The 25,274-nt window shown below is 45.7% G+C and overlaps 1 protein-coding gene across 4 annotated transcripts in view; it reads left to right on the plus strand.

Annotated features, from left to right (window-relative positions):
• The window catches only part of LOC139575732 (aggrecan core protein-like), a 35,971-nt gene extending 12,083 nt beyond the window's left edge, over positions 1-23,888 (plus strand). The window contains exons 4-20 of one of the 4 annotated variants that reach the window (XM_071400969.1): positions 1,211-1,502; positions 1,859-2,033; positions 3,194-3,321; positions 3,599-3,892; positions 4,867-5,556; positions 5,930-6,104; positions 6,612-6,739; positions 9,084-9,377; positions 10,531-10,629; positions 10,780-12,474; positions 12,727-12,840; positions 14,043-14,156; positions 18,413-18,571; positions 18,678-18,760; positions 19,519-19,663; positions 19,940-20,122; positions 20,400-23,888. In XM_071400969.1, coding sequence (XP_071257070.1) covers positions 1,211-1,502; positions 1,859-2,033; positions 3,194-3,321; positions 3,599-3,892; positions 4,867-5,556; positions 5,930-6,104; positions 6,612-6,739; positions 9,084-9,377; positions 10,531-10,629; positions 10,780-12,474; positions 12,727-12,840; positions 14,043-14,156; positions 18,413-18,571; positions 18,678-18,760; positions 19,519-19,663; positions 19,940-20,122; positions 20,400-20,479 — 4,848 coding nt within the window. In that variant the 3' untranslated portion in view covers positions 20,480-23,888. The remainder of the gene's footprint in view (positions 1-1,210; positions 1,503-1,858; positions 2,034-3,193; positions 3,322-3,598; positions 3,893-4,866; positions 5,557-5,929; positions 6,105-6,611; positions 6,740-9,083; positions 9,378-10,530; positions 10,630-10,779; positions 12,475-12,726; positions 12,841-14,042; positions 14,157-18,412; positions 18,572-18,677; positions 18,761-19,518; positions 19,664-19,939; positions 20,123-20,399) is intronic. The other 3 variants (XM_071400970.1, XM_071400971.1, XM_071400972.1) reach the window with 3 other exon arrangements.
• The last annotated feature ends 1,386 nt before the right edge of the window (positions 23,889-25,274 follow it).

A 25,274-nucleotide genomic window follows, 5' to 3' on the forward strand; every position in this document is an offset into this window, starting at 1 on the left:
CCACTATTTTAACTCCCTACACTGTTTTAACTCCCTCCACTGTTTTAACTCCCTCCACTGTTTTAACTCCCTCCACTGTTTTAACTCCTTCCACTATTTTAACTCCCTCCACTATTTTAACTCCCTCCACTATTTTAACTCCCTCCACTGTTTTAACTCCCTCCACTATTTTAACTCCCTCCACTGTTTTAACTCCCTCCACTATTTTAACTCCCTCCACTGTTTTAACTCCTTCCACTATTTTAACTCCCTCCACTGTTTTAACTCCCTCCACTGTTTTAACTCCCCCCACTGTTTTAACTCCCTCCACTATTTTAACTCCCTCCACTATTTTAACTCCCTCCACTGTTTTAACTCCCTCCACTGTTTTAACTCCCCCCACTGTTTTAACTCCCTCCACTATTTTAACTCCCTCCACTGTTTTAACTCCCTCCACTGTTTTAACTCCCCCCACTGTTTTAACTCCCTCCACTATTTTAACTCCCTCCACTGTTTTAACTCCGTCCACTGTTTTAACTCCCTCCACTGTTTTAACTCCCCCCCACTGTTTTAACTCCCTCCACTATTTTAACTCCCTCCACTGTTTTAACTCCATTCACTGTTTTAACTCCATTCACTGTTTTAACTCCCTCCACTATTTTAACTCCCTCCACTATTTTAACTCCCTCCACTATTTTAACTCCCTCCACTATTTTAACTCCCTCCACTGTTTAACTCCCTCCACTATTTTAACTCCCTCCACTGTTTAACTCCCTCCACTATTTTAACTCCCTCCACTATTTTAACTCCCTCCACTATTTTAACTCCCTCCACTGTTTAACTCCCTCCACTATTTTAACTCCCTCCACTGTTTTAACTCCCTCCACTATTTTAACTCCCTCCACTGTTTAACTCCCTCCACTATTTTAACTCCCCCCACTTTGTTTTGACTTGTTTTCATGTTTCTCATAATACTGTTTTATGTATCAACTCTTTTCACATATTTGATTCCTGGTGAGGAGAAAAAACTCACTCAGACAGGACTGCAGTTCAATTGACCAATGAAGAGTTACAGTGATACAAAGTTCCACGATAAGAAATCCCATTGTAGTTCCACCATTATGTGACTTGATGTGTTTTATTTCAGAGTGGTCATCAACATAAACATAGTATTTACTATTGTATTGTAATGTAATTATGTTTTTCTAATAAACTTGAACCTTACTTCCAGGATCACACCGTCCACGACCCCGGCGCCCCCACCATTGCCCCCCTGTCCCACCGCATCAAATGGAGCCGCGTCACTAAGGAGCGTGTCTCTGTCATCCTGGTGGCCATGGACGGAGAGGTCAAGGTGGAGGAGGACTATCTGGACCGGGTCCACATGGTGGGCTACCCCCAGACCCCCACTGACGCCAGCATCAAGATCACAGAGTTGAGGTCCAACGACACCGGCACCTACCGATGTGAGGTCCAGCACGGCATCGAGGACAACCATGACACTGTGGACGTCCTGGTTCAAGGTAGGGACAGAGGGTAGTGGGAGTGTGACGGCAGCTTGCTGCCAAGGAATTCATCTTTGGATATTGCTCTCTTTGTAAACAAAGTTGGTGCTTAAAGCTACCCCTGTACACATGTGAGTTTCTATCTTTTGATTTTAGGACATTAAAAATGTTATTATTTGCCTAATACTAAGGATTTGTATTGTTTCATGAGTATTTTCTATAATCTGCTCTATGTACTGTATATGAACCATACAGACAACTTTGAAGCAAAATAAATCATGTATCTTTAAGCCACACAGATAGACCGTGATCTAATTATTTTATGGAGACATTAGTGGCTGCTCTGTCGCTGTTACACTGTTGTCTCTCTCCAGGTATCGTGTTTCACTACCGGGCCATCACGACACGCTACACTCTGACCTTTGAGAAGGCCAAGGCAGCCTGTATCCAGAACAGTGCTGTGATCGCGACCCCAGAGCAGCTCCAGGCCGCGTATGATGACGGCTTCCACCAGTGTGACGCCGGCTGGCTCTCCGACCAGACTGTCAGGTCAGTCTATATCCCTCTCCTTCAGCTGCACTGATCTGAAATCAGTTGTTGAAAGCAGTGAAGTGAATGAAGTGACTGGAAATAACTGAACTGATTTGAGAACAAAGTGAAGGAGGGAGTCTATAAGGATTGTCTTTAAATAGTGTTTGTTTTCTTTAAAATATTAAGTGAGCTTCAGTGAGCTTGCCTGACGCAATGGAATAATCCCAAAAGTGCAAGCTCTGCCTATCTGGCACTCCAACTAGGCTCAATCAAATGCTTTGAAAGAAAACAATGATCTAAAAAATTGAACAAATACTTAGAATTTTGAACCCAGATCTGTAATCTATCCAATGTTTGAAAATAAGTTAAACGATTTTATTACACAGTTTATAATGACTGTGCATACAGTTCTCTAAGCATCATGAGGTCTTGAGATCATTTACTTTGTATAGGAATTATAAATAAAGTTGTACTTGACGGTTTGTATTTCAACATTGTCCATTTATGTAATGTTTCCATTTTCACGTCAGTATTTGGTTTGATCCTCCATCTAAACACAGACGTCTGCCATGCAGAACTTCCTGTTGAATGTTTGACAGCTGAGCCTCTGAACATGCCACTTCCTCTCGACACACAGCCTCTCTTGTCCTCCAGCCATCCCTCCTTCCATCCCTGGCAAAAACCTAGAGGATTGTGTTTACCTTTCTCTGATCTCACCTGTACGTTTTTTTCAACACCTCAGAATGAAAGCCCTCATTCCATAAATCTCCTCTAGTTGATTTGTCAGAAATACTAGAAGGTTTAGAAGAAACATTGCGGACCGGTTTCCCGGACACAGATTAAGCCTAGTCTTGGACTAAGAAGCTTTTTAAAGCTTTTAAACCTTCAAAATAATATGTTTGAAATAATATGTAACCCAGTAAGGAAGACAAAGGCTCCAGTTGAATCAATAAAGTAACACGGCTCTGCCTCAACTGATTCAGAATGTTGATGTTGTAATGGAGGTGTTTAACTCTATTAAACCAACACACTGAATAGAATTGATTTGGGTCAAAACATATACAACGAGACATACATCAGATCCCCACAGGATACCACTTTAAAAGATCTCTCTGCAAGGTAGGCCTATCACTCTGCACTGGTATGGATTTTACACTCATTTCTGTTTTCTGTGAAAGGTACCCAATCCATGATCCACGTGAGAATTGCTATGGCGACAAAGACGAGTTCCCCGGGGTGCGAACTTACGGAGTGAGAGATGTCAACGAGACTTACGACGTGTACTGTTTTGCCGAGAAGATGACAGGTAACCAAGGCAACATCCTTGATCTTTTTTTCATAAGTGAGTGACAGGATGAGATCAGGACATGTTCACTTTGGAGAATACAGTCGTTTTCACAGACGCCTTTTTCTCTCTGATGTGAAAATTGTGAACATTTTAATTGTGATTAATGTGGATTGCCTTAATCAAATAAATTAGTTACATTGACTCAAATATTCTTAACTACACAACTATCAACCTCAAGTTACACTGAACATGTCACTATCTCACGTCCATCCTGTCCTGTTCTCTCCTCTCCCAGGCAGTGTGTTCTACTCTGCCTCTGTGGCTAAGTTCACCTACTCTGAGGCTGAGGAACAGTGTAGTAAGCAGGGGGCCCTGTTGGCCACCACAGGACAGCTGTACCTGGCCTGGCAGGCTGGTCTGGATGTGTGCAATGCAGGCTGGCTAGGAGACAGGAGCGTCCGCTACCCCATCAATGTCCGGAGGCCGCAGTGTGGAGGGGGTCTGCTGGGGGTACGGACCGTGTACCTCCACGTCAACCAGACGGGGTACCCCCTCCCCGAATCCCGCTACGATGCCTACTGCTACACAGGTAGGTTGCATTTAGCCTGGTCCCAGATCTGTTTGTGTCGTCTTCGCAACTCCTATAGGAGTTGGCTATATAGCACAAACAGATCTAGAACCAGGCTAGGTTACACTGTGAATCAACCATAGACTGGAATGTGTTATCATTGGAATGAACCTACCGACACAAGATTATTTTAATATTTCATATTGGTAAGTGTTTTAGTGTCATATTTGTAAGCTTGTGTGTGTGTGTGTTTTAGTGTCATATTTGTAAGCGTGTGTGTGTGTGTGTGTGCGTTTTAGTGTCATATTTGTAAGCGTGTGTGTGTGTGTGCGTTTTAGTGTCATATTTGTAAGCGTGCGTGTGTGTGTGCGTTTTCGTGTCATATTTGTAAGCGTGTGTGTGTGTGCGTTTTAGTGTCATATTTGTAAGCGTGTGTGTTTATTTTAGTGTCATATTTGTTAGCGTGTGTGTGTGTGCGTTTTAGTGTCACATTTGTTAGCGTGTGTGTGTGCGTTTTAGGGTCATATTTGTTAGTGTGTGTGTGTGTGTGTGCGTATTAGAGTCATATTTGTTAGCGTGTGTGTGTGCGTTTTAGTGTCATATTTGTAAGCGTGTGTGTGTGTGTTTTAGTGTCATATTTGTTAGCGTGTGTGTGTGCGTTTTCGTGTCATATTTGTAAGCGTGTGTGTGTGTGTGCGTTTTCGTGTCATATTTGTAAGCGTGTGTGTGTGTGTGTTTTAGTGTCATATTTGTAAGCGTATGTGTGTGTGTGTGTGTGTGTGTGTGTGTGTGTGCGTTTTAGTGTCATATTCCTAAGCGTGTGTGTGTGTGAGGGTTTTATTGTTTCATATTTGTCAAATGGTTGAATTTGTTCAGGATCACAACAGTGTTAAGTGAAACAGTAAACAACCATTCTCACCACACGTTTCCGTTTGGAAACCGTTCCCAACAGTTTAGTGATCACGAGCATGAACCCTTTCTTTGGTCTCCTCTAGAAACGGACGAGGAGGGCTCAGGCATGGTGGTGCCCACCGAGGCGGGCAGCGGCGTGCTGAGCGTTGCCACGGTGACCCAGGGTCCTCCCGAGTTGTTCTACAGGAACATGACCACAGAGAGCGAGGCGCTGGGTGAGGACCTGGCCACCCAGAAACCCACTAGCGTGGACTTCACCTTTGGCACTGAGTTGCCCCTGCCACAGCCGCCCAGTGTCACCAAGCTGCCCCTGCCACAGCCGCCCAGTGTCACCGAGCTGCCCCTGCCACAGCCGCCCAGTGTCACCGAGCTGCCACAGCCGCCCAGTGTCACCGAGCTGCCACAGCCGCCCAGTGTCACCGAGCTGCCACAGCCGCCCAGTGTCACCGAGCTGCCACAGCTGCCCAGTGTCACCGAGCTGCCTCTGCCACAGCCGCCCAGTGTCACCGAGCTGCCCCTACCACAGCCGCCCAGTGTCACCGAGCTGCCTCTGCCACAGCCGCCCAGTGTCACCGAGCTGCCTCTGCCACAGCCGCCCAGTGTCACCGAGCTGCTCCTGCCACAGCCGCCCGGTGTCACCGAGCTGCTCCTACCACAGCCGCCCAGTGTGAGAGAGTTGGTTGTGGATGTGGTGGGGAGAGTAACGGTCAGGCCGGATGTGGGGAGTGAGATCGGCGAAGGGAGCGGATCAGGATATTTATTTTCTGCTACAGGTCAGTGACTGGATATCTGCTGGGTTTGACTGTAAATAGCATACATAGTCACTTTTCATGGGACGCTGTGTTGGAAAAGTTGTTTCTGGAACAACTGAGTGTACAAGCCCTACTTTCAATACTACTGAGAGTTTGCATGTTGAAATGGAAAGACAAGAATTGCAGTCATTGCTGAGGAGACTTGTCAGCTTTATAGGTTGACTGTGAGAGGATATTTGCAATGTCGTTTTTACACTCTGAAGAACACAACAAATAATTGATTAAAAAATCTGAATGATTACAAACTGTGAATAAAAACACACTTGGGTGATTAATGTGTTTGGTGCATGAGATCAAGCACATTATATCAGCATCATTCCCCCTCCATCTGTAGGCGTGGTGTTCCACTACCGTGCTGGATCTAGCCGCTACGCCTTCACCTTCGTGGAGGCCCAGCTGGCCTGTCAGAGTGTTGGAGCCTCCATCGCCACCCCAGAGCAGCTCCAGGCTGCCTACGAAGCCGGCTACAACCAGTGTGATGCAGGCTGGCTTCTGGATCAGACCGTCAGGTAGGAGGGAAGACACACACACACTTGTCTGTACACATGGGCACACAAACATATTTAAAGACAGATTAATACATGCGCACACACACACACACACACACACACACACACACACACACACACACACACACACACACACACACACACACACACACACACACACACACACACACACACACACACACACACACACACACACACACACACACACACACACACACACACACACACTAACTACAGGAGGCTGATGAGAGGAGGATGGCTCATAATAATGGCTGGAATGGAGTCAATGGAGTGGTATCAAAAATGTGTTTGATTTGTACGATACCATTCCATCCATTACTATGAGCCCGTCCTCCCCAATGAAGGTGCTGCCAGCCGGCGGCCACCTGTACCACATACAGATACTGTACTTGTTTCAAGTCCCTGTTCCTTACCATCAGTACAACCCTCTTCTTCTTCATTATACTCCCATTCATGGCCATGAATAAAGGTTGTTTTCATGCCCAGGTATCCCATCGTGTCTCCTCTGGAAAAGTGCCCTGGGGATCTGGAGACTTTACCAGGAGTGAGGTCCTATGGACTGAGGCCCGCTGACGAACAATACGATGTGTACTGCTACGTGGACAGACTCAGGGGTGAGAAAACACACTAGGTTTTGTTCACTCAAATTGCTCTTGAATCACTTTGTAACACAGAGATGTTGTCATACCTTGTGTCTATTTCTTGTCTGTCTATTGCAGTAGTAGTCTTTAAAGATAAGTCAAGAGGTTGGGCTAGTTTATTATATATACTCTGTCTTAACTATGTGGGAAATGAATGGCAATTGAAAAAGAGGTTTGGCTTTTATCACAAACCACATCGCTGTGGGAGTTGTTTTGAGCACTGACTGTCCATGTCCTCTCATCCCTTAACCTGACTGTCCTCTCATCCCTTAACCTGACTGTCCTCTCTTCTCTTAACCTGACTGTCCTCTCTTCTCTTAACCTGATTGTCCTCTCATCCCTTAACCTGACTGTCCTCTCATCCCTTAACCTGACTGTCCTCTCATCCCTTAACCTGACTGTCCTCTCTTCTCTTAACCTGACTGTCCTCTCTTCTCTTAACCTGACTGTCCTCTCTTCTCTTAACCTGACTGTCCTCTCATCCCTTAATCTGACTGTCCTCTCATCCCTTAACCTGACTGTCCTCTCTTCTCTTAACCTGACTGTCCTCTCTTCTCTTAACCTGACTGTCCTCTCATCCCTTAACCTGACTGTCCTCTCATCCCTTAACCTGACTGTCCTCTCTTCTCTTAACCTGACTGTCCTCTCTTCTCTTAACCTGACTGTCCTCTCTTCTCTTAACCTGACTGTCCTCTCATCCCTTAACCTGACTGTCCTCTCATCCCTTAACCTGACTGTCCTCTCTTCTCTTAACCTGACTGTCCTCTCTTCTCTTAACCTGACTGTCCTCTCTTCTCTTAACCTGACTGTCCTCTCATCCCTTAACCTGACTGTCCGCTCTTCTCTTAACCTGACTGTCCTCTCATCCCTTAACCTGACTGTCCTCTCATCCCTTAACCTGACTGTCCTCTCTTCTCTTAACCTGACTGTCCTCTCTTCTCTTAACCTGACTGTCCTCTCATCCCTTAACCTGACTGTCCTCTCATCCCTTAACCTGACTGTCCTCTCATCCCTTAACCTGACTGTCCTCTCATCCCTTAACCTGACTGTCCTCTCATCCCTTAACCTGACTGTCTTCTCTTCTCTTGTCACCATCCTCTCATCCCTTAACCTGACTGTCTTCTCTTCTCTTGTCACCATCCTCTCATCCCTTAACCTGACTGTCCTCTTGTCACCATCCTCTCATCCCTTAACCTGACTGTCTTCTCTTCTCTTGTCACCATCCTCTCATCCCTTAACCTGACTGTCCTCTTGTCACCATCCTCTCATCCATTAACCTGACTGTCCTCTTGTCACCATCCTCTTATCCCTTAACCTGACTGTCTTCTCTTCTCTTGTCACCATCCTCTCATCCCTTAACCTGACTGTCTTCTCTTCTCTTGTCACCATCCTCTCATCCCTTAACCTGGCTGTTCTCTTCTCTTCATCTTCTCATCCCTTAACCTGGCTGTCTTCTTCTCTTCTCACCATCCTCTCATCCCTTAACCTGGCGGTCCTCTTCTCTTCATCTTCTCATCCCTTAACCTGACTGTCCTCTTCTCTTCATCCTCTCATCCCTTAACCTGACTGTCCTCTTCTCTTCATCCTCTCATCCCTTAACCTGGCTGTCCTCTTCTCTTCATCCTCTCATCCCTTAACCTGGCTGTCCTCTTCTCTTCTCACCATCCTCTCATCCCTTAACCTGGCTGTCTTCTCTTCTCTTGTCATCATCCTCTCATCCCTTAACCTGGCTGTCTTCTTCTCTTCTCACCATCCTCTCATCCCTTAACCTGGCGGTCCTCTTCTCTTCATCTTCTCATCCCTTAACCTGGCTGTCCTCTTCTCTTCATCTTCTCATCCCTTAACCTGGCTGTCTTCTTCTCTTCATCTTCTCATCCCTTAACCTGGCTGTCTTCTTCTCTTCTCACCATCCTCTCATCCCTTAACCTGACTGTCCTCTTCTCTTCTCACCATCCTCTCATCCCTTAACCTGGCTGTCCTCTTCTCTTCTCACCATCCTCTCATCCCTTAACCTGACTGTCCTCTTCTCTTCTCACCATCCTCTCATCCCTTAACCTGGCTGTCCTCTTCCCTTCATCTTCTCATCCCTTAACCTGGCTGTCCTCTTCCCTTCATCTTCTCATCCCTTAACCTGGCTGTCCTCTTCTCTTCATCTTCTCATCCCTTAACCTGACTGTCTTCTCTTCATCTTCTCATCCCTTAACCTGACTGTCCTCTTCTCTTCTCACCATCCTCTCATCCCTTAACCTGGCTGTCCTCTTCTCTTCTCTTCTCACCATCTTCTGATCCGTTAACCTAACTGTCCTCTCTTCTCTAGGTGATGTGTTCCATGCTGGCTCCAGTGAGGGCTTCACCTATGACGGTGCTCTGGCTCACTGTCAGGAGCTGAACGCTACCCTGGCCTCTACTGGACAGCTCTACGCCGCCTGGAGACAAGGCTTGGATAAGTGCCGCGCAGGTTGGCTAATCGACCGGAGTGTCCGGTACCCCATCACCAACCCCCGGGTGGCGTGTGGTGCAGGGAAGGCAGGGGTGTACACAGTATACACCCACAACAACCAGACGGGATTCCCAGACTTGTATTCCAGATATGACGCCTACTGCTTCAAAGGTTTGGACTGAAATGTGTTGAATCATAAGTCATGTTGTTTCCACTTTATTTCAACATCAAAAAAATATTCAGGCTAAAACGCAATCAAAACTGGACGTTGGTCTTGGATAGACACAGGAATGTAATAGAATAATGTGTCATCTCTCAATCACCCACTCACCCACCCACTCTCTCAATCACCCACTCACCCACTCTCTCAATCACCCACCCACCTACTGACCCACTCTCTCAATCACCCACCCACCCACTCACCCACTCTCTCAATCACCCACCCACCCACTCACCCACCTACTCACCCACCCACCCACTCACCCATTTACACACTCACCCACTCACCCACTCTCTCAATCACCCACCCACTCACCCACTCTCTCAATCACCCACTCACCCACCCACCCACCTACTCACCCACTCACCCACCCACCCACTCACCCACTCTCTCACTCACCCACCCACTCACTCACCCACTCTCTCAATCACCCAACCACCCACCCACTCTCTCAATCACCCACTCACCCACCCACCCACCTACTCACCCACTCACCCACCCACCCACCCACTCACCCACTTACCCACTCACCCACCCACTCACCCACTCTCACTCGACCACTCACCCACCCCCCCACCTACTCACCAACTCACCCACCCACCCACTTACCCACTTACCCACTCACCCACTCACCCACTCTCTCAATCACCCACCCACTCACCCACTCTCAATCGACCACTCACCCACCCCAACACCTACTTACCCACTCACTCACCCACCCACTCACCCACTCTCTCAATCACCCACCCACTCACCCACTCTCAATCGACCACTCACCCACCTACTCACCCACTCTCTCAATCACCCACCCACTCTCTCACTCACCCACCCACCCATCAACCCACACCCACTCTCTCACTCACCCTCTCACTCAGTCTTCACTCGCTCGCATTATCATTCACTCTCACTCACTTGTTCGCTTGCATGGTCACTCACTCACCTTCTCTCACTCACTCAATCACTCACCCACCCATTCAGTCATTCACTCACTCACTCACTCACTCTTTGCTTGCTCGCATGCTCACTCACTCACCCTCACTCACTCAACCACTCACTCAAACCACTCACTCACTCACTCACTCAAATCTTTTTTGTTTCCTGAAGTGGACATCTTGCTTCTTGCCAATGAAACTGGATTGAACATCACAGAGATAGAAGAGTCTTTGGTTAACCTCACATCCATCACTGATTTGCTGAGGCCTGGTAAGAGCCATTGTCTTCACTTGCCTTTAATAAGCATTTTATGGAATTCTACACTATAAATATATATATATACACTGTATATACATTACTGAAATATGTAAATCCCTTTTCTTTCTTTCTCTCTCTCTGACTCTCACTCTCTCTCCACAGTCCTGCCTTCCATCACTCCTCCCATCTCTGTGGAGTCCTCAGGCTCCGCAGAGATTCCCAGCGGATCGTCTGGTCTGAGTAGTGAAGATCCGTCCGGCTCGGGGCTGAGTGGAGACGGATCGGGAATAACGGTCACCTTCTCTTCAGGGAGTGGCAGTGTTTTATCCGGTTTGGGCTCTGGGGGTCCTCAGGAGGCTGGAGAGGGAATCACTGGGATCCTCACCTTCCCCTCAGAAATGGGATTGGGAATGTTCAGTGGCAGTGAGTTCCTGTCGGGATGGGGAAGTGGCTCCGGTGTCAGTTCTGAGGAGAGCGGCTCTTCGTCTGACAGCTCCAGCAGCTCTGGGGAAAGTGGGGGGTGGTCTGGAATGTCGTCCGGCTCCAGCTCTAGTTCCAGTGAGGAGTTGTCTGGAATGTCGTCCGGCTCCAGCTCTAGTTCCAGTGAGGAGTTTTCCGGATTTCCCTCAGGATTCTTTCCCTCAGGAGGCTCCAGTGGTCATTCGGGAGAGGAGTCGGGAAGCGGAGACACTCAGGTCCTGCTGATCGATGGGAAACTGATGGAGGTTTCCACCTCTCACACACACAAAGAGAAGGAGCTGGGTGGAGGGGGCCTGGAATTCAGCGGTTCGGCCTCAGGCAGCAGCGGCTCAGGGTTCTTCCCTGATGTGACCTTCTTGGGGTCAGGGTTTACCGACCTCACGGGGTCAGCCTCAGGGGAACAGGAGGCCTCTGGGTCTCTCCACTACGGCTCCGGAAGCGGTGATATCAGCGGTTCGGCCTCAGGCAGCAGTGGCTCAGGGTTCTTCCCGGGTGTGACCTTCTTGGGGTCAGGGTTTACCGACCTCACGGGGTCAGCCTCAGGGGAACAGGAGGCCTCGGGGTCTCTCCACTACGGCTCCGGAAGCGGTGATATCAGCGGTTCGGCCTCAGGCAGCAGTGGCTCAGGGTTCTTCCCGAGTGTGAACTTCTTTGGGTCAGGGTTTACTGACCTCACGGGGTCAGCCTCAGGGGAACAGGAGGCCTCGGGGTCTCTCCACTACGGCTCCGGAAGCGGTGATATCAGCGGTTCGGCCTCAGGCAGCAGTGGCTCAGGGTTCTTCCCGGGTGTGACCTTCTTGGGGTCAGGGTTTACCGACCTCACAGGGTCAGCCTCAGGGGAACAGGAGGCCTCGGGGTCTCTCCACTACGGATACGGAGCGGGAAGAGGTGGATACGCATCAGGGTTCGGAACGTCGGGCTTCCCATCCGGGGACATGTCTGGAATCTCCAGATCCTCCACCAGCGATGAGGAGGACAGCGCTGTCACCTTCCTGACTAATGACTTCATGACAGAGGTTTCCAAGGCGACCACGGTTTCCATGGAGCTGGGGGCTGGGCCAGTGCAGTTCAGTGGGCAGGGAAGCGGGTCCCACACAGGGAACGGTGCTGACCACCCAACCCAGGCCAGCGGTGTCTCATCTGGGGCACACTCTGGAGATCTGCTCCCTGTGGTGCTGTCCTCTCCGCCCAGCAACAGGGAGCTTATGGAGGGCACAGAGGGGCCAGAGGAGGCCATGGCTGGCGGGGCTGAGCTGGGGGAGACCACCAGCGAGTTTTACATGACCTTTGCCCCCAACCTTGCTCCCGCCGGATTGGCTGCCCCAGCCATCTCCCTGCAGACCCCTGCCGTCATGGAGGAGCCATCCTCAGAGGAGGGTGAGTCAGCACACTTTCAGTCGACTCCATGTTCATTGCTATGGACAGTTAAAAGAACGTTTGTTTGGCTGTTACGCTGTAGAGCCAACAGACTTATTTAAATGATGTAAAGTGGCATGGTGTTTTTATTGAACGGGCCAATCAGAAATGTCACCCTATTCCCTATATAGTGCACTAAATAGGGAGTATGGTGCCATTTTGGTGCAAAGGTACACACTGTATTGTATTCATCCTAATTGTATTCATGCTTAGGTATCCCTAACCCATGTGACCCTAACCCGTGTGGTGCTGGGTCATGCTCAGTGGAGGATGGTGTTGGGCTGTGCCAGTGTCCGCCCGGGAAAGTGGGAGAAGGGTGCCAGTATGGTGAGTCCTGATGCAGGGGTATCATTATCTCTCATTATCTCTCATTATCTCTCATAAGATGTCTTTGTTCCTTCGTTCCTAGCAAAGTCTTCGTTCCTATCTGCACATCTCTCTTTCTGATCCATTCTGATGTCCTCAGAAGTGTTGTAAATGTTTTACTGGAAAGTAACACACCTCAGTAAAGAAAGTTTCTAGCAATGCTTTTCTCATCTCTCTACGGTATGCCTGGACATCAGTCCCTCTGTCATAATTAGGGTTGCGAAATTCAGGGAATGGTTTCTCTGAAATCCTGGTTTCCCAGAATCAGAAGGGAATAAGCAGGAAATCCGGAATCTTCCGACCAGGATTTCTGGGAAACCAGGGAATTTGTATGTTTGGAATTTGTACTGTATGTTTTGTGTTGTAGTGTGATGTTTTGTCCTGTTTTGCCTGCACCTGGTTTTGGGTCTCTCATTCGTGTTTGTCAGACAGTCGCGGGGTCTTTGGCGTGTATGTGTGTATCGTGTCCTTGCCTCGAGGTCTCAGGATCTCCACCATACTCATTTTCACTCCATCCTCTGTTGTTTTTGTTGTGCTGTTGCCTAGGCTACAGTAAGCCTACCCAACTGCAAAAGTGGTTGAAAGGACATCATTATGATGCCATTTCAGACAGATTTTTTGCTTGTTCTATTCTCTTTCCTACTGCATGCCTGCTAACCCCTGGTACGCCTACCAACATCCTGGTGCATACTGGGTACATGCTGGGTACATACTTGGAACTTCTGCTTATATGAATCTGAACACAAGACTGCCCAAAGAATTAGAATTACTCTCATCTAGTCATTCTATTTCTATGGGTATGCCTCCCAACAAGTAGCTGATCCAGACTTAAAGTTACTTCAGATCTTAATACATTTAATATGATAAAGTATCTGTCTTCTAAACTGTATGAATCAGAAGTTCAACATTTATGAAAAAAAGTAGTAAAATGTTGTGGTCTGAAGAAAGGTTAACATGTACAGGAGTGAACATCATTGAGATGATTATTCATCTTCCTTTCAATGATGATCTGACACAGTAAGTCTGAATCACCATGTTGCAGCATCTCAGTGTTCCAATTCCATGACTTCCATGATGTTGTGTCCCAGCTCCCCCCTTGCCAAGGCAACTACTCCTTCACCCCCTGAGGCACCAGTCTCACCCCGCCCCCCCCTTTTTTGCAGAGGTTGATGTGTGCCATTCCAACCCTTGTGCCAATGGAGCCACCTGTGTGGAAAATGCAGACTCTTACAAATGCTTATGCCTGCCCAGCTACGGAGGGGACCGCTGCGAGATTGGTACGAGGTCGGCTTCAGCTAATGTTTACTAACAAACAACAACCTCTCAAAAACAACAGGAGTCATAAGGATGCAAAGGAAACTGTTATCGCTGGCAGCTTGCATCATAGCAGGGCTGCGTTCAGGAGGACAAATGGCCGAAAACGTTTTTAAATGGAAAACCCCAATTAGGGTTATCATCGGCCAAGTTTGGGTATACTTCCTCTATTTCAAAAACGTTTTCTCCTGTTTTGTGCATGCTGAACGTGACCCAGGTGTGGCAGTGAATTATTCTGTCTGCCCCAGAATAAGTTGATTGTAGGCACAGATCTAGGATCAGCTTTCCTTTTGCCAAATCCTTACCATTAGGGGTAAAAACGCAAAACTGACATTAGATCCTGTGAGCAAAACATTTTAGCGGCCCCCCTCTTAACAGAGGAGATCATTAAAAAAATAATCTACAATTAATTTCCTGCAATTCTACACATTTTGCCATAGGGTAGAGAGAAATGTTTGCAGTTTTTAATATGATATTTCAGTGAGAGTGACTAACAAAATCAATGAGGGAGCCTCGGTCTGTAATTCAACTATGATTACTACAAGTTTAGATAGTTGGCTGGATTAATTTACCAATACAAATGGTTTGGCTGACTTGGGCTAATTGAGTAACTGTCAGTGAATGACGTAACAAGAGAAACTGTTGATGCACAACCACATGTAGAAATTGCACATTGTGTATTCTTTTTTTACCCCTTTTTTTCTCCCCAATTTCGTGGTATCCAATTGGTAGTAGTTACAGTCTTGTCTCATCGCTGCAACTCCCGTACGGACTCGGGAGTGGCGTCCTCCGAAACACAACCCGCACTGCTTCTTGACACAATGCACATCCCAACCGGAAGCCAGCCGCACCAATGTGTCGGAGGAAACACCATACACCTGGCGACCTGCACTGCGCCCGGCCCGACACAGGAGTTGCTAGTGCGCCTGCCAGCCAAACCCTCCCTAGCCCAGATGACGCTGGGCCAATTGTGCACCGCCCCATGGGCCTCTAGGTCACGACAGAGCCTGGGGTCGAACCCAGAATCTTTGATGGCACAGCTAGCACTGCAATGCAGTGCCTTAGACCACTGTGCCACCCGGGAAGCGCATCTTCTGTATTCTAAGTGTCAACAGTAAGTTAAGACCCTGACTGATCCACGGGCCTAAAGGGGTATAGGGGCGTCCGTAGTCTGGGGGCAATGTCATCATACTGCTCCCTGTCCTTTACTCAAGACTATGCTTATACAGTGGGGCAAAAAAGTATTTAGTCAGCCACCAATTGTGCAAGTTCTCAATCCAGAAAATCACATTTTCTGATTCGGATTTTTTATGAATTTATTTGCAAATTATGGTGGAAAATAAGTATTTGGTCAATAACAAAAGTTTATCTCAATACTTTGTTATATACCCTTTGTTGGCAATGACAGAGGTCAAACGTTTTCTGTAAGTCTTCACAAGGTTTTCACACACTGTTGCTGGTATTTTGGCCCATTCCTCCATGCAGATCTCCTTTAGAGCAGTGATGTTTTGGGGCTGTTGCTGGGCAACACGGACTTTCAACTCCCTCCAAAGATTTTCTATGGGGTTAAGATCTGGAGACTGGCTAGGCCACTCCAGGACCTTGAAATGCTTCTTACGAAGCCACTCCTTCGTTGCCCGGGCGGTGTGTTTGGGATCATTGTCATGCTGAAAGACCCAGCCACGTTTCATCTTCAATGCCCTTGCTGATGGTAGGCTTTGTTACTTTGGTCCCAGCTCTCTGCAGGTCATTCACTAGCTCCCCCCGTGTGGTTCTGGGATTTTTGCTCACCGTTCTTGTGATCTTTTTGACCCCACGGGGTGAGATCTTGCGTGGAGCCCTAGATCGAGGGAGATTATCAGTGGTCTTGTATGTCTTCCATTTCCTAATAATTGCTCCCACAGTTGATTTCTTCAAACCAAGCTGCTTACCTATTGCAGATTCAGTCTTCCCAGCCTGGTGCAGGTCTACAATTTGGTTTCTGGTGTCCTTTGACAGCTCTTTGGTCTTGGCCATAGTGGAGTTTGGAGTGTGACTGTTTGAGGTTGTGGACAGGTGTCTTTTATACTGATAACAAGTTCAAACAGGTGCCATTAATACAGGTAACGAGTGGAGGACAGAGGAGCCTCTTAAAGAAGAAGTTACAGGTCTGTGAGAGCCAGAAATCTTGCTTGTTTGTAGGTGACCAAATACTTATTTTCCACCATAATTTGCAAATAAAATCATAAAAAATCCTACAATGTGATTTTCTGGAATTTTTTTTCTCATTTTGTCTGTCATAGTTGAAGTGTACCTATGATGATAAATTACAGGCCTCTCTCATCTTTTTAAGTGGGAGAACTTGCACAATTGGTGGCTGACTAAATACTTTTTTTGCCCCACTGTATCTGGTAGGTGGATTTTCTCAGCCAGGTCTACACACAAAACAAGAGCTTCTGTATAATGCCAAATAAGGGTTCTTTGGCTTGTAACCATAGTGGATCCCTTTTTGGTGCCATATATAACCTTTTTTTGAAGGTTCTATAAAGAACCATGCTCATAAGGTTCTAAATGGAACCTTTATGGTGCTATAAAAAACAATTTCCTAAGGTTCTATAAAGGATCTATATAGCACCAATAAAGGGTTCCGCTATGGTTTAAAGCCTTTTTGGGGCCACATAGAACCCCATTTTTATGGTTCTTTATAGGACCTTGATGGAGAATAGTTATATAAAGAACCTTTGTTAGTGTAAAAGGTTCTTTGTAGATCCTTTTGAAGAACCATACATGTTGTTTTATTATATTGTTGAAATTCCTGCTGCGTTATTATTGTTTTCGCTGACACGTTGAGTTAGGTGTGCTAGCTCTGGGAGTCACTAAGGAGAGAATTGACAACCACTGATTTAGTAAGCAGTCAAATGTTCTCAATTGACACAAGTTCATACATGAGTCTTTTACAAGACACTGTCACTGGCCATAGTCATATTTAACACAACAGATTAGATCAACTGGAATGACACTCACAGTTGTACAAAAAGCTATGGGCAAGCCACGCCCCAAAATATTCTAATGAATACATTTTAATTATCACAAAACTGCAAAGAACCATTGAAGGGCTCAAATGGTTCTTTGAGTCATTATGGTTCCACATAGAACCATCACCCTTCCCAAAGAACCCTTGAGGAACCTTCTTTTCTTAGTGTGTAGTTCTGTTGCTGCTCCTAGCAAGCAGGTGTATGGAAGTAGCTGAAGAAGCCATTTTGTGAAATTGTTTAGTCATGTAGGTGTGGTGAAGGAATGAATGAAACCTTGAACGGTACAGTGAAGGGAAAAAAAGGTATTCACCATGTTCTGTAAACAAGTATACAGAGTACATTTCCCTACAGCAACTCTTATTAACTGTTGGGAGGGCCTCACTACAGAAACTCTCATTAACTGTTGGGAGGGCCTCACTACAGAAACTCTCATTAACTGTTGGGAGGGCCTCACTACAGAAACTCTCATTAACTGTTGGGAGGGCCTCACTACAGAAACTCTCATTAACTGTTGGGAAGGCCTCACTACAGAAACTCTCATTAACTGTTGGGAGGGCCTCACTAGGCTGACTATTTAAATGATTTGTTGTATATTTAAAGTATCACAACCAATTATTATTTAGTTAGACTACCCAAGAGACCCCGTGTGCTAATTTTCCAGGTGTTTTTCGTTTGTGCTTTAGTTTTTAAAACACAAATGCATTATAGAAAGAACCATTTTCTGCATTAACAACTGTACATTTTTGGCTTGTTTTGCAGAACAACAACACGTTGGCTAAAGCAGAATGTTTTGGTCACCAAACCCTGTAGTTGAGGGTTAAATGGATGCTTGATGAATGTTTCACCCATTCCAAAAAATGTCATATACCTCAAAGTGCCAGTGTTCTCAAGCAGTGAATCAAGTTGATAGTTAATAGGTCCCGGAAAACGCAGTATTTTCACTAATGTGCAGTAATATTTATCACACCATAGGTTGGACTGAAAGAAATCAATGATTATAGTTGGACTAATAATGGAGCATAGAAAAATGGCAGCAGTTCTAGAACAAACACAGCCTCCATAAAACCTCTATGGTGTCATATGTGGTGTTGATCAGCATTCCCTCCTATCTAATGTAAATGTATTTGAGTGTCTGTAATAAACCGGGCTTCTCCGGGGTGTGGTATCCTCTGTCTCATTATCGCCCCCTGCTGTTGACGACACAGACGAGCAGGATTGTGAGGAGGGGTGGACTAAGTTTCAGGGCAACTGTTACCTGCACTTCCCCGAGAGAGAGACCTGGCTGGACGCCGAGCAGCGCTGCCGAGACCTCAGCGCTCACCTGGTCAGCATCATCACCCCAGAGGAACAGCACTTTGTCAACTGTGAGTAAAGGCCTGTGTGTGTGTGTGTGTGTGTGTGTGTGAGAGAGAGAGAGAGAGAGAGAGAGAGAGAGAGAGAGAATATCCCTTCACTCTTTCCCCCCTCCAGCCAACGGCCAGGACTACCAGTGGATTGGGCTCAATGACAAGACAGTGGAGAATGACTTCCGCTGGATAGACGGCACACCACTGGTGAGTCAGGCAGACAGACACAGTACAGAGAAAGTGGGTTAGCACAGAACATAGTCCCCACTCAGAGTGCTCTCCCCCAGTGGTTCCCAACATTTCCTTTCCCGGGACCACCAGATCACCTACTGTAGCCTACCGCATTCATACACTGTTCATACTGTAGCCTACCGCATTCAAACACTGTTCATACTCTACCTGTACCTGTAAATTCATACACTGTTCATACTGTACTTGTAGATTCATACACTGTTCATACTGTACCTGTAGATTCAAACACTGTTCATACTGTACCTGTAGATTCATACACTGTTCATACTGTACCTGTAGATTCATACACTGTTCATACTGTACCTGTAGATTCAAACACTGTTCCTACTGTACCTGTAGATTAATACACTGTTCATACTGTACCTGTAGATTCATACACTGTTCATACTGTACCAGTACATTCATACACTGTTCATACTGTACCTGTAGATTCATACACTGTTCATACTGTACCTGTAGATTCAAACACTGTTCATACTGTACCTGTAGATTCATACACTGTTCATACTGTACCTGTAGATTCATACACTGTTCATACTGTACCTGTACATTCATACATTGTTCATACTGTACCTGTCCATTCTGATCTGCATGCTATAGCCTACTTACTTACTCTCCTGATTTCTGTTTTTTTTACATTGAAAACAAGAAACCAACAGAAACATAAATGGTCTTTGTAACTTCCTACCAATGTTGCTCTCCTCACCCCTCAGCAATTTGAGAACTGGCGGCCGAACCAGCCGGATAACTACTTTAACTCTGGAGAAGACTGTGTGGTGATGATCTGGCACGAGAACGGCCAATGGAACGACGTTCCCTGCAACTACCACCTGCCCTTCACCTGCAAGACTGGCCCAGGTACATATGGGTCAGGGGTTAGGGTTCAAGAATTGTGTTCTAGAGTCTGGATGGGCACTGGTAATTATTTTCTTAAAAACTCATTTTACTGTACCTTCGCCATCATTATGTGTATGTTATCTTATACCTGTGCTGGTGTTACAACTCGTTCATGTTTTATTAACTCATTAGGCAGGTACCCTTCAAAATAAATTGCTACCAATAAATATCATCAGTTGTAATTTGATGGATTGATAGATTTGTTGATTGATTGATTTACTGATCATTGTTCCCCAGTCTACTGTGGCGCACCGCCAGAGGTGGAGAATGCCAAGATGTTCGGCAGCAGGCGGGAGCAGTATACTGTGGGGTCCATCATCCGCTACCAGTGTAACCCAGGCCTCCTACAGCGCCACCTGCCTGTGGTGCGCTGCATGGCAGACGGACAGTGGGAGAAGCCACAGGTGGAATGTATGGGCGGTGAGTAGTACACACTCTTTTGCTCTTTCAACACTCTATAAACATACCTGTAGGTCCCACATTGACACACTTCCAATTCTCCTTAAGAACTCTGCTATTGAAATGATCGGTAGAAAGGTGGAAATCGAGGTTCCTTGTAGGTTGACGAAAATGTCACTGTAGTTTTCAGTGAAGCTTTGCATTATTGTAATTTTGTCTAATGCTATGAAATTACTTTTGAATCATTGAAGGTAATGTATGAATCTATGAAGGTAATGTTTGTTTCTCTTGCCAACAGCAGTGCCCTCCCCCAGTAACAGAATACAGCGCAGATTGATCAGAAGGCGAGGAGAATCAACCAGCAGCAAACGTCACTAAGCAGGGAAGATTAAGGGAGATCTCTTGAAGATAATTATTTTATAAGAACATTTACAGAACACAGAAGCCATTTTCTAACTTACTAAAGAGGTTTGAATGTTTGAAGTACCCACCTTGTACATAAGACCAAATCAACTTAGAGCAGTAACATTGTCTTTTCAGTTTGTCGCTCTCTGACTATTTTTAAAAAGTATAAATTAAGCCATTATGTAAATGTATGTTTTTGTCATTCTTGTCCCAAAATAATGACATGTTTTCATTATATATAAGAGTTGTTTATTGTTTGGAGTTTTATTGTTATTATTATTATTAATATAATTTGTTGTTTTGGTGGATTGGGATGCCGTCGATAAGGTGTGAGTTGTTGCTGAAATACTTTGTCCATGTCGCCAACTAGACTGGATTATGGAGACACGGTGTAGGGGGAAGTTTCCGCTAGACACTGATCTTGGGTCAGTTTTACTTTTCCTCCACTAATGGTTAAGATTAGGGTTGGTGGAGGGGAAGCTGATCCTAACTCTGTACCTAGGGGAAACTTCACCCCGGAGCATGTACTCATAGACGGTGCATCAATCAGACTCTCTAGTCTGTTCTATATCTTTGCCAAACCAGACAGTGTGTGTTAGAATGTACCACCCAGAGGTAAACACCCAATCTGGATCAGCCGGTATTTAGTGGGGGTTTGGCACGTTGCTATGAGCCAAGCAGAGGCTTGGTGAAATTCACCCATGAGGAGATACTAGACAGTCAGAAGTATGTTTGTATTCTGGAGGTGCCTATGTAATATACACTCACTATGGGAGATGGATATAGGTCTAAAAATCCATGAAGGACTGTGAATTTGATAGAAAAAGTCTATTGAGTTACTTTTGTGCGCTGTTAGCCTAGCGCTGTTAGCCTAGCGCTGTTAGCCTAGCCATGTCCGGTTGTAGCAATGATGAGCAAGATGAAGTAAAGGGGATGAGATCTTGTGCATATATCCACCAAACAAGCATTTATGAGTCACCAAATTGTCACCTATCTTGAAAATTGTAGATGCTAAAGGGGAAAACAATATCTATATTTGTCAGATGTCTTCATACATCAAAAGTGGTGTTGTGTCAAACGGAGAAATCTTTTACGCTTCAATTGCAAATATCAACACTTTTGAGGAATAAAAATGTCTGACGAGTTTTGATTTTGGGGTGAACGATTGCTTTCACCTTTTACTGCAGTGGGCTAAATCAGGGTCACATAAATCTACTTTGAAACAAAAGTATACACCTCACACACATGGTTATGGGCTTAAAAGAAAAAAGACACCAGTACCATGTCACATATAGAGTTGAAATGTATTAAATGTTGAGTTTGAATCCCAATATTACACTTTATATACATCACAGAAAACTAAAATATAACAAAACTGTTTGACATAGAAAAAACTGATTTGTTCAAAATAATGCTTATTAATTATGAAATATGAAAAATATGAATAACATTCCACCCATGAGGCCACTAGGTCATTTGACTGCAGGAAAGGGCTACGGGAGGGGATAATAAGGGAGATATTATTTATTTAATCTCTAAGTCATAAAGAGAAAGCTAGCGAAGCCGACACAGCAGGCTACTGTGTCCGTCTGTATTTCAAACCTACATCAGTTGTTTAGAGCAGAAGGGAGACAGAGTGCCTGATGTGAATAATACACAGCAATGCTAGAATCTCTGCCTGCCACACTGGAGAGGCAACATCATGCAATCTACTGAGGCTGCCCTCAAATAAGAGAGTGAAAGAGGACTCAACTTCTCAAATAAGAAAGAGAGGACTCAACTTCTCAAACAAGAGAGAGAGTACTCAACTTCTCTCTCAGGTTCAGTAGTGACACGGTAGAATAAAAAAAAAACAGGGTTGGGGTCAATTCCATTTCAATTTCAGTCAGTTAATTCATTGAAATTCACTGTATTTATTTCCTGAGGGGATTGGAATTTAATCGGAATTGACCCCTTGGTTTGTCAACGTTGTTGGCCTAAGCAGGACCAAACGGATGAATGTCATTGGTCGGTTTGACACTTTTGTCATCTCACACAAGGCTGTGCAGTGCATAGCAACTCCGTGGGACCAGTTTAAACAACTGCAGTAGCTTTCAGATCAAATGTTTCTCTTCATTGTCTGTTTTGTTTCACAGAAAAATCTCAGCAGACACATTTACTTAAACTCCAGATCCATGGCCATTTGAATCGCTTGTAGTCCTTCAGTTTTGTATTGTGTGCATAACCTGCTGTTATATCTGATGAACATATAGATGCTTCATTCATTGTTTATGTTTACAGGAGGCTGTGCCTCCTCCTTCAACACACCGTCATATGTCTTGCTGGCCAAAAGCTTCACCTGCAATCATAAACCATATACCAATCAAAGAGATGACTGAGAGGTTCCACAAAGAACAGGCTTAAAGCAATTCTCTACCTGGAACTTCCGATGACAGAAGTGTCATTTAAAGTTCCACACACCTTTGCTTTTTACTGTACCCCTACAGGGCTGAAAGTATTAAGAGCTTTTAGAAGATAATAACACAATGCCAGGTCTAGTGTATAAAATCAAAAGGACTGAAATGCCTCCTGGCATTGCTGAGGGATGATTGTCTCCAAAGCAGCTGAAGCAACTTGACAAAGGGGTGTAGAGCAGTGTTTAGCAACCTTTTACTACCAGTGATTGGCAAACGATGACACCCTTGACAACTAACCGCTTGAGGGACCTATCAGCCACGTCCCAGGGAAAGGTGCCGGTCCACGGACCAGAGGTTGAGAAACACTGGTGTAGAGCACTCCTGCAACTCCCCCGACTCTGCCATCTGTTTAGGGTTGTGTACTGCACAAAACAGGAGCAAGATGTTCTGAAATGGAGCACGGGATCAGTTACCTGAACACTTCTCCTGTTTTCTTCTGTTTCCCACTAGGCACTAACTGGTTGAATCAACGTTGTTTCCATGTCATTACAACAGCAAAGATCTATGTGATGACATTGAATCAACGTGGAAAACTGATTGGATTTGCAAAAAGTGATCAAAGTAAAGGATTTCGGGTATACTTGTCTTTTTTTCACCTAACTTGTATCCTAAATCCAATGAGATGGTTAGCATGTTTGTTGATTTTACTTTGAGTTCACGTTAGTTGACAGTCAAAACTCTATGTTGAACTGACGTCTGTGTCTAGTGGGTTGTGTGAGGGTTGTGTGAGAGCGACACCCTGTGCATGAACAGGCCCAATAAACCACATACTGAGAACATCATGAGTAGCAAGAGGTGTACAGGTTCTAGTCTTATGGAGCTCTACAGAATGTACCCAAATGTGCCTGAAATTAACTGTTTGTCTTCCAATGTCTGTATTCAACATTTGTTCCAAAACTTGCCAAATAAAGATACTTTACTTGTTACTTTCTCTTGATTTCATTCACTTTCTGTGTGCGGAGCATGTTCAACAGTGAAGAATTAATGTTCAAATGGATAGTTTATTGGCATGGTCTTTTAGGTCAGAGTGTTTAACAGGATTGACACACAACAAAGATCAATCACATCCCTCTAATTCTGGGAGTGTCTCCCAAACATTCTAGGTAGAGGCAACAAAAGACCTCTTTCACCTCCCATCAGTCTCAGTCGACTCACTGTTTCTAAGGCAGCTGGTTCAGTATAAACAGGATATGACTTAGAGTCATGAGGAATAATCAAATTATGGTACATTTCTATTTGCCAACAGGGTGGGTTGCCGTCAGTTTAGCCCTGTGAGTGTGACTGAATAGAGGCCTGTTTGTGGTCCCCTCTCTGCCTTGCCTACTCCCTCTTTCCCTCCCTCCCCCAGACTGACTGTCTCTCTGTCTGGCCACACCGGTTCACCTCCCTGGCCCAGAACTCCTGGCTGTGTGCTCTTTCTCTCTCCCATCTCTCTCTCTTTCCGTTTGTCTCTCTCACTCATCACTCATCACTCACAGTCACTCTGTCTTCCACACCTTCTCTCCCATATTCTCTCCAACACACTCTCTCTCTTCTCGTCCTCTCTGTCACTATCTTACAATCTCTCTCTTGCCTGTTGCACCCTCTGTTGGTTGTTCCATGAAGCTGATCGGTTGGAAATATTGAGATAGAAAGAGAGCCCATTAGCGCTTTGACAGCATAGGCAACACCAGGTGTAGACCTTACAGTGAAATGCTTACTTACAAGCCCTTAACCACAATGCAGTTTAAAGAAAAGACCTAAAAAAAAGACAAGAATAACAAATAATTAAAGAGCAGCAGTAAATAACAATAGCGGGGCTATATACAGGGGGTACCGGTACAGAGTCAATGTGTCAATGTGCGGGGGCACCGGTGTCGAGGTAATTGAGCTAATTATGTACACGTAGGTAGAGTTTTAAAGTGGCTATGTATAGATAATAACAGAGAGTAGCAGCAGCGTGGGGGGGAAATGCAAATAGTCTGGGTAGCCATTTTAACTAGCTGTTCAGGAGTCTTATGGTTTGGGGGTAGAAGGTGTTTAGAAGCCTCTTGGACCTAGACTTGGCGCTCGGGTACCGCTTGCCGTGTGGTAGCAGAGAGAACAGTCTATGACTAGGGTGGCTGGAGTCTTTGACAATTTTGTGGGCCTTCCTCTGACACCGCCTGTTATAGAGGTCCTGGATGGCAGGAAGCTTGGCCCCAGTGATGTACTGGGCCATACGCACTACCCTCTGTAGTGCCTTGTGGTCAGAGGCCGAGCAGTTGCCATACCAGGCAGTGATGCAACCCATCAGGATGCTCTCGATGGTGCAGCTGTATAACCTTTTGAGG

The sequence above is a fragment of the Salvelinus alpinus genome, chromosome 5, assembly GCF_045679555.1.
Source record: "Salvelinus alpinus chromosome 5, SLU_Salpinus.1, whole genome shotgun sequence".
Classification (NCBI taxonomy): Eukaryota; Metazoa; Chordata; class Actinopteri; order Salmoniformes; family Salmonidae; genus Salvelinus; species Salvelinus alpinus.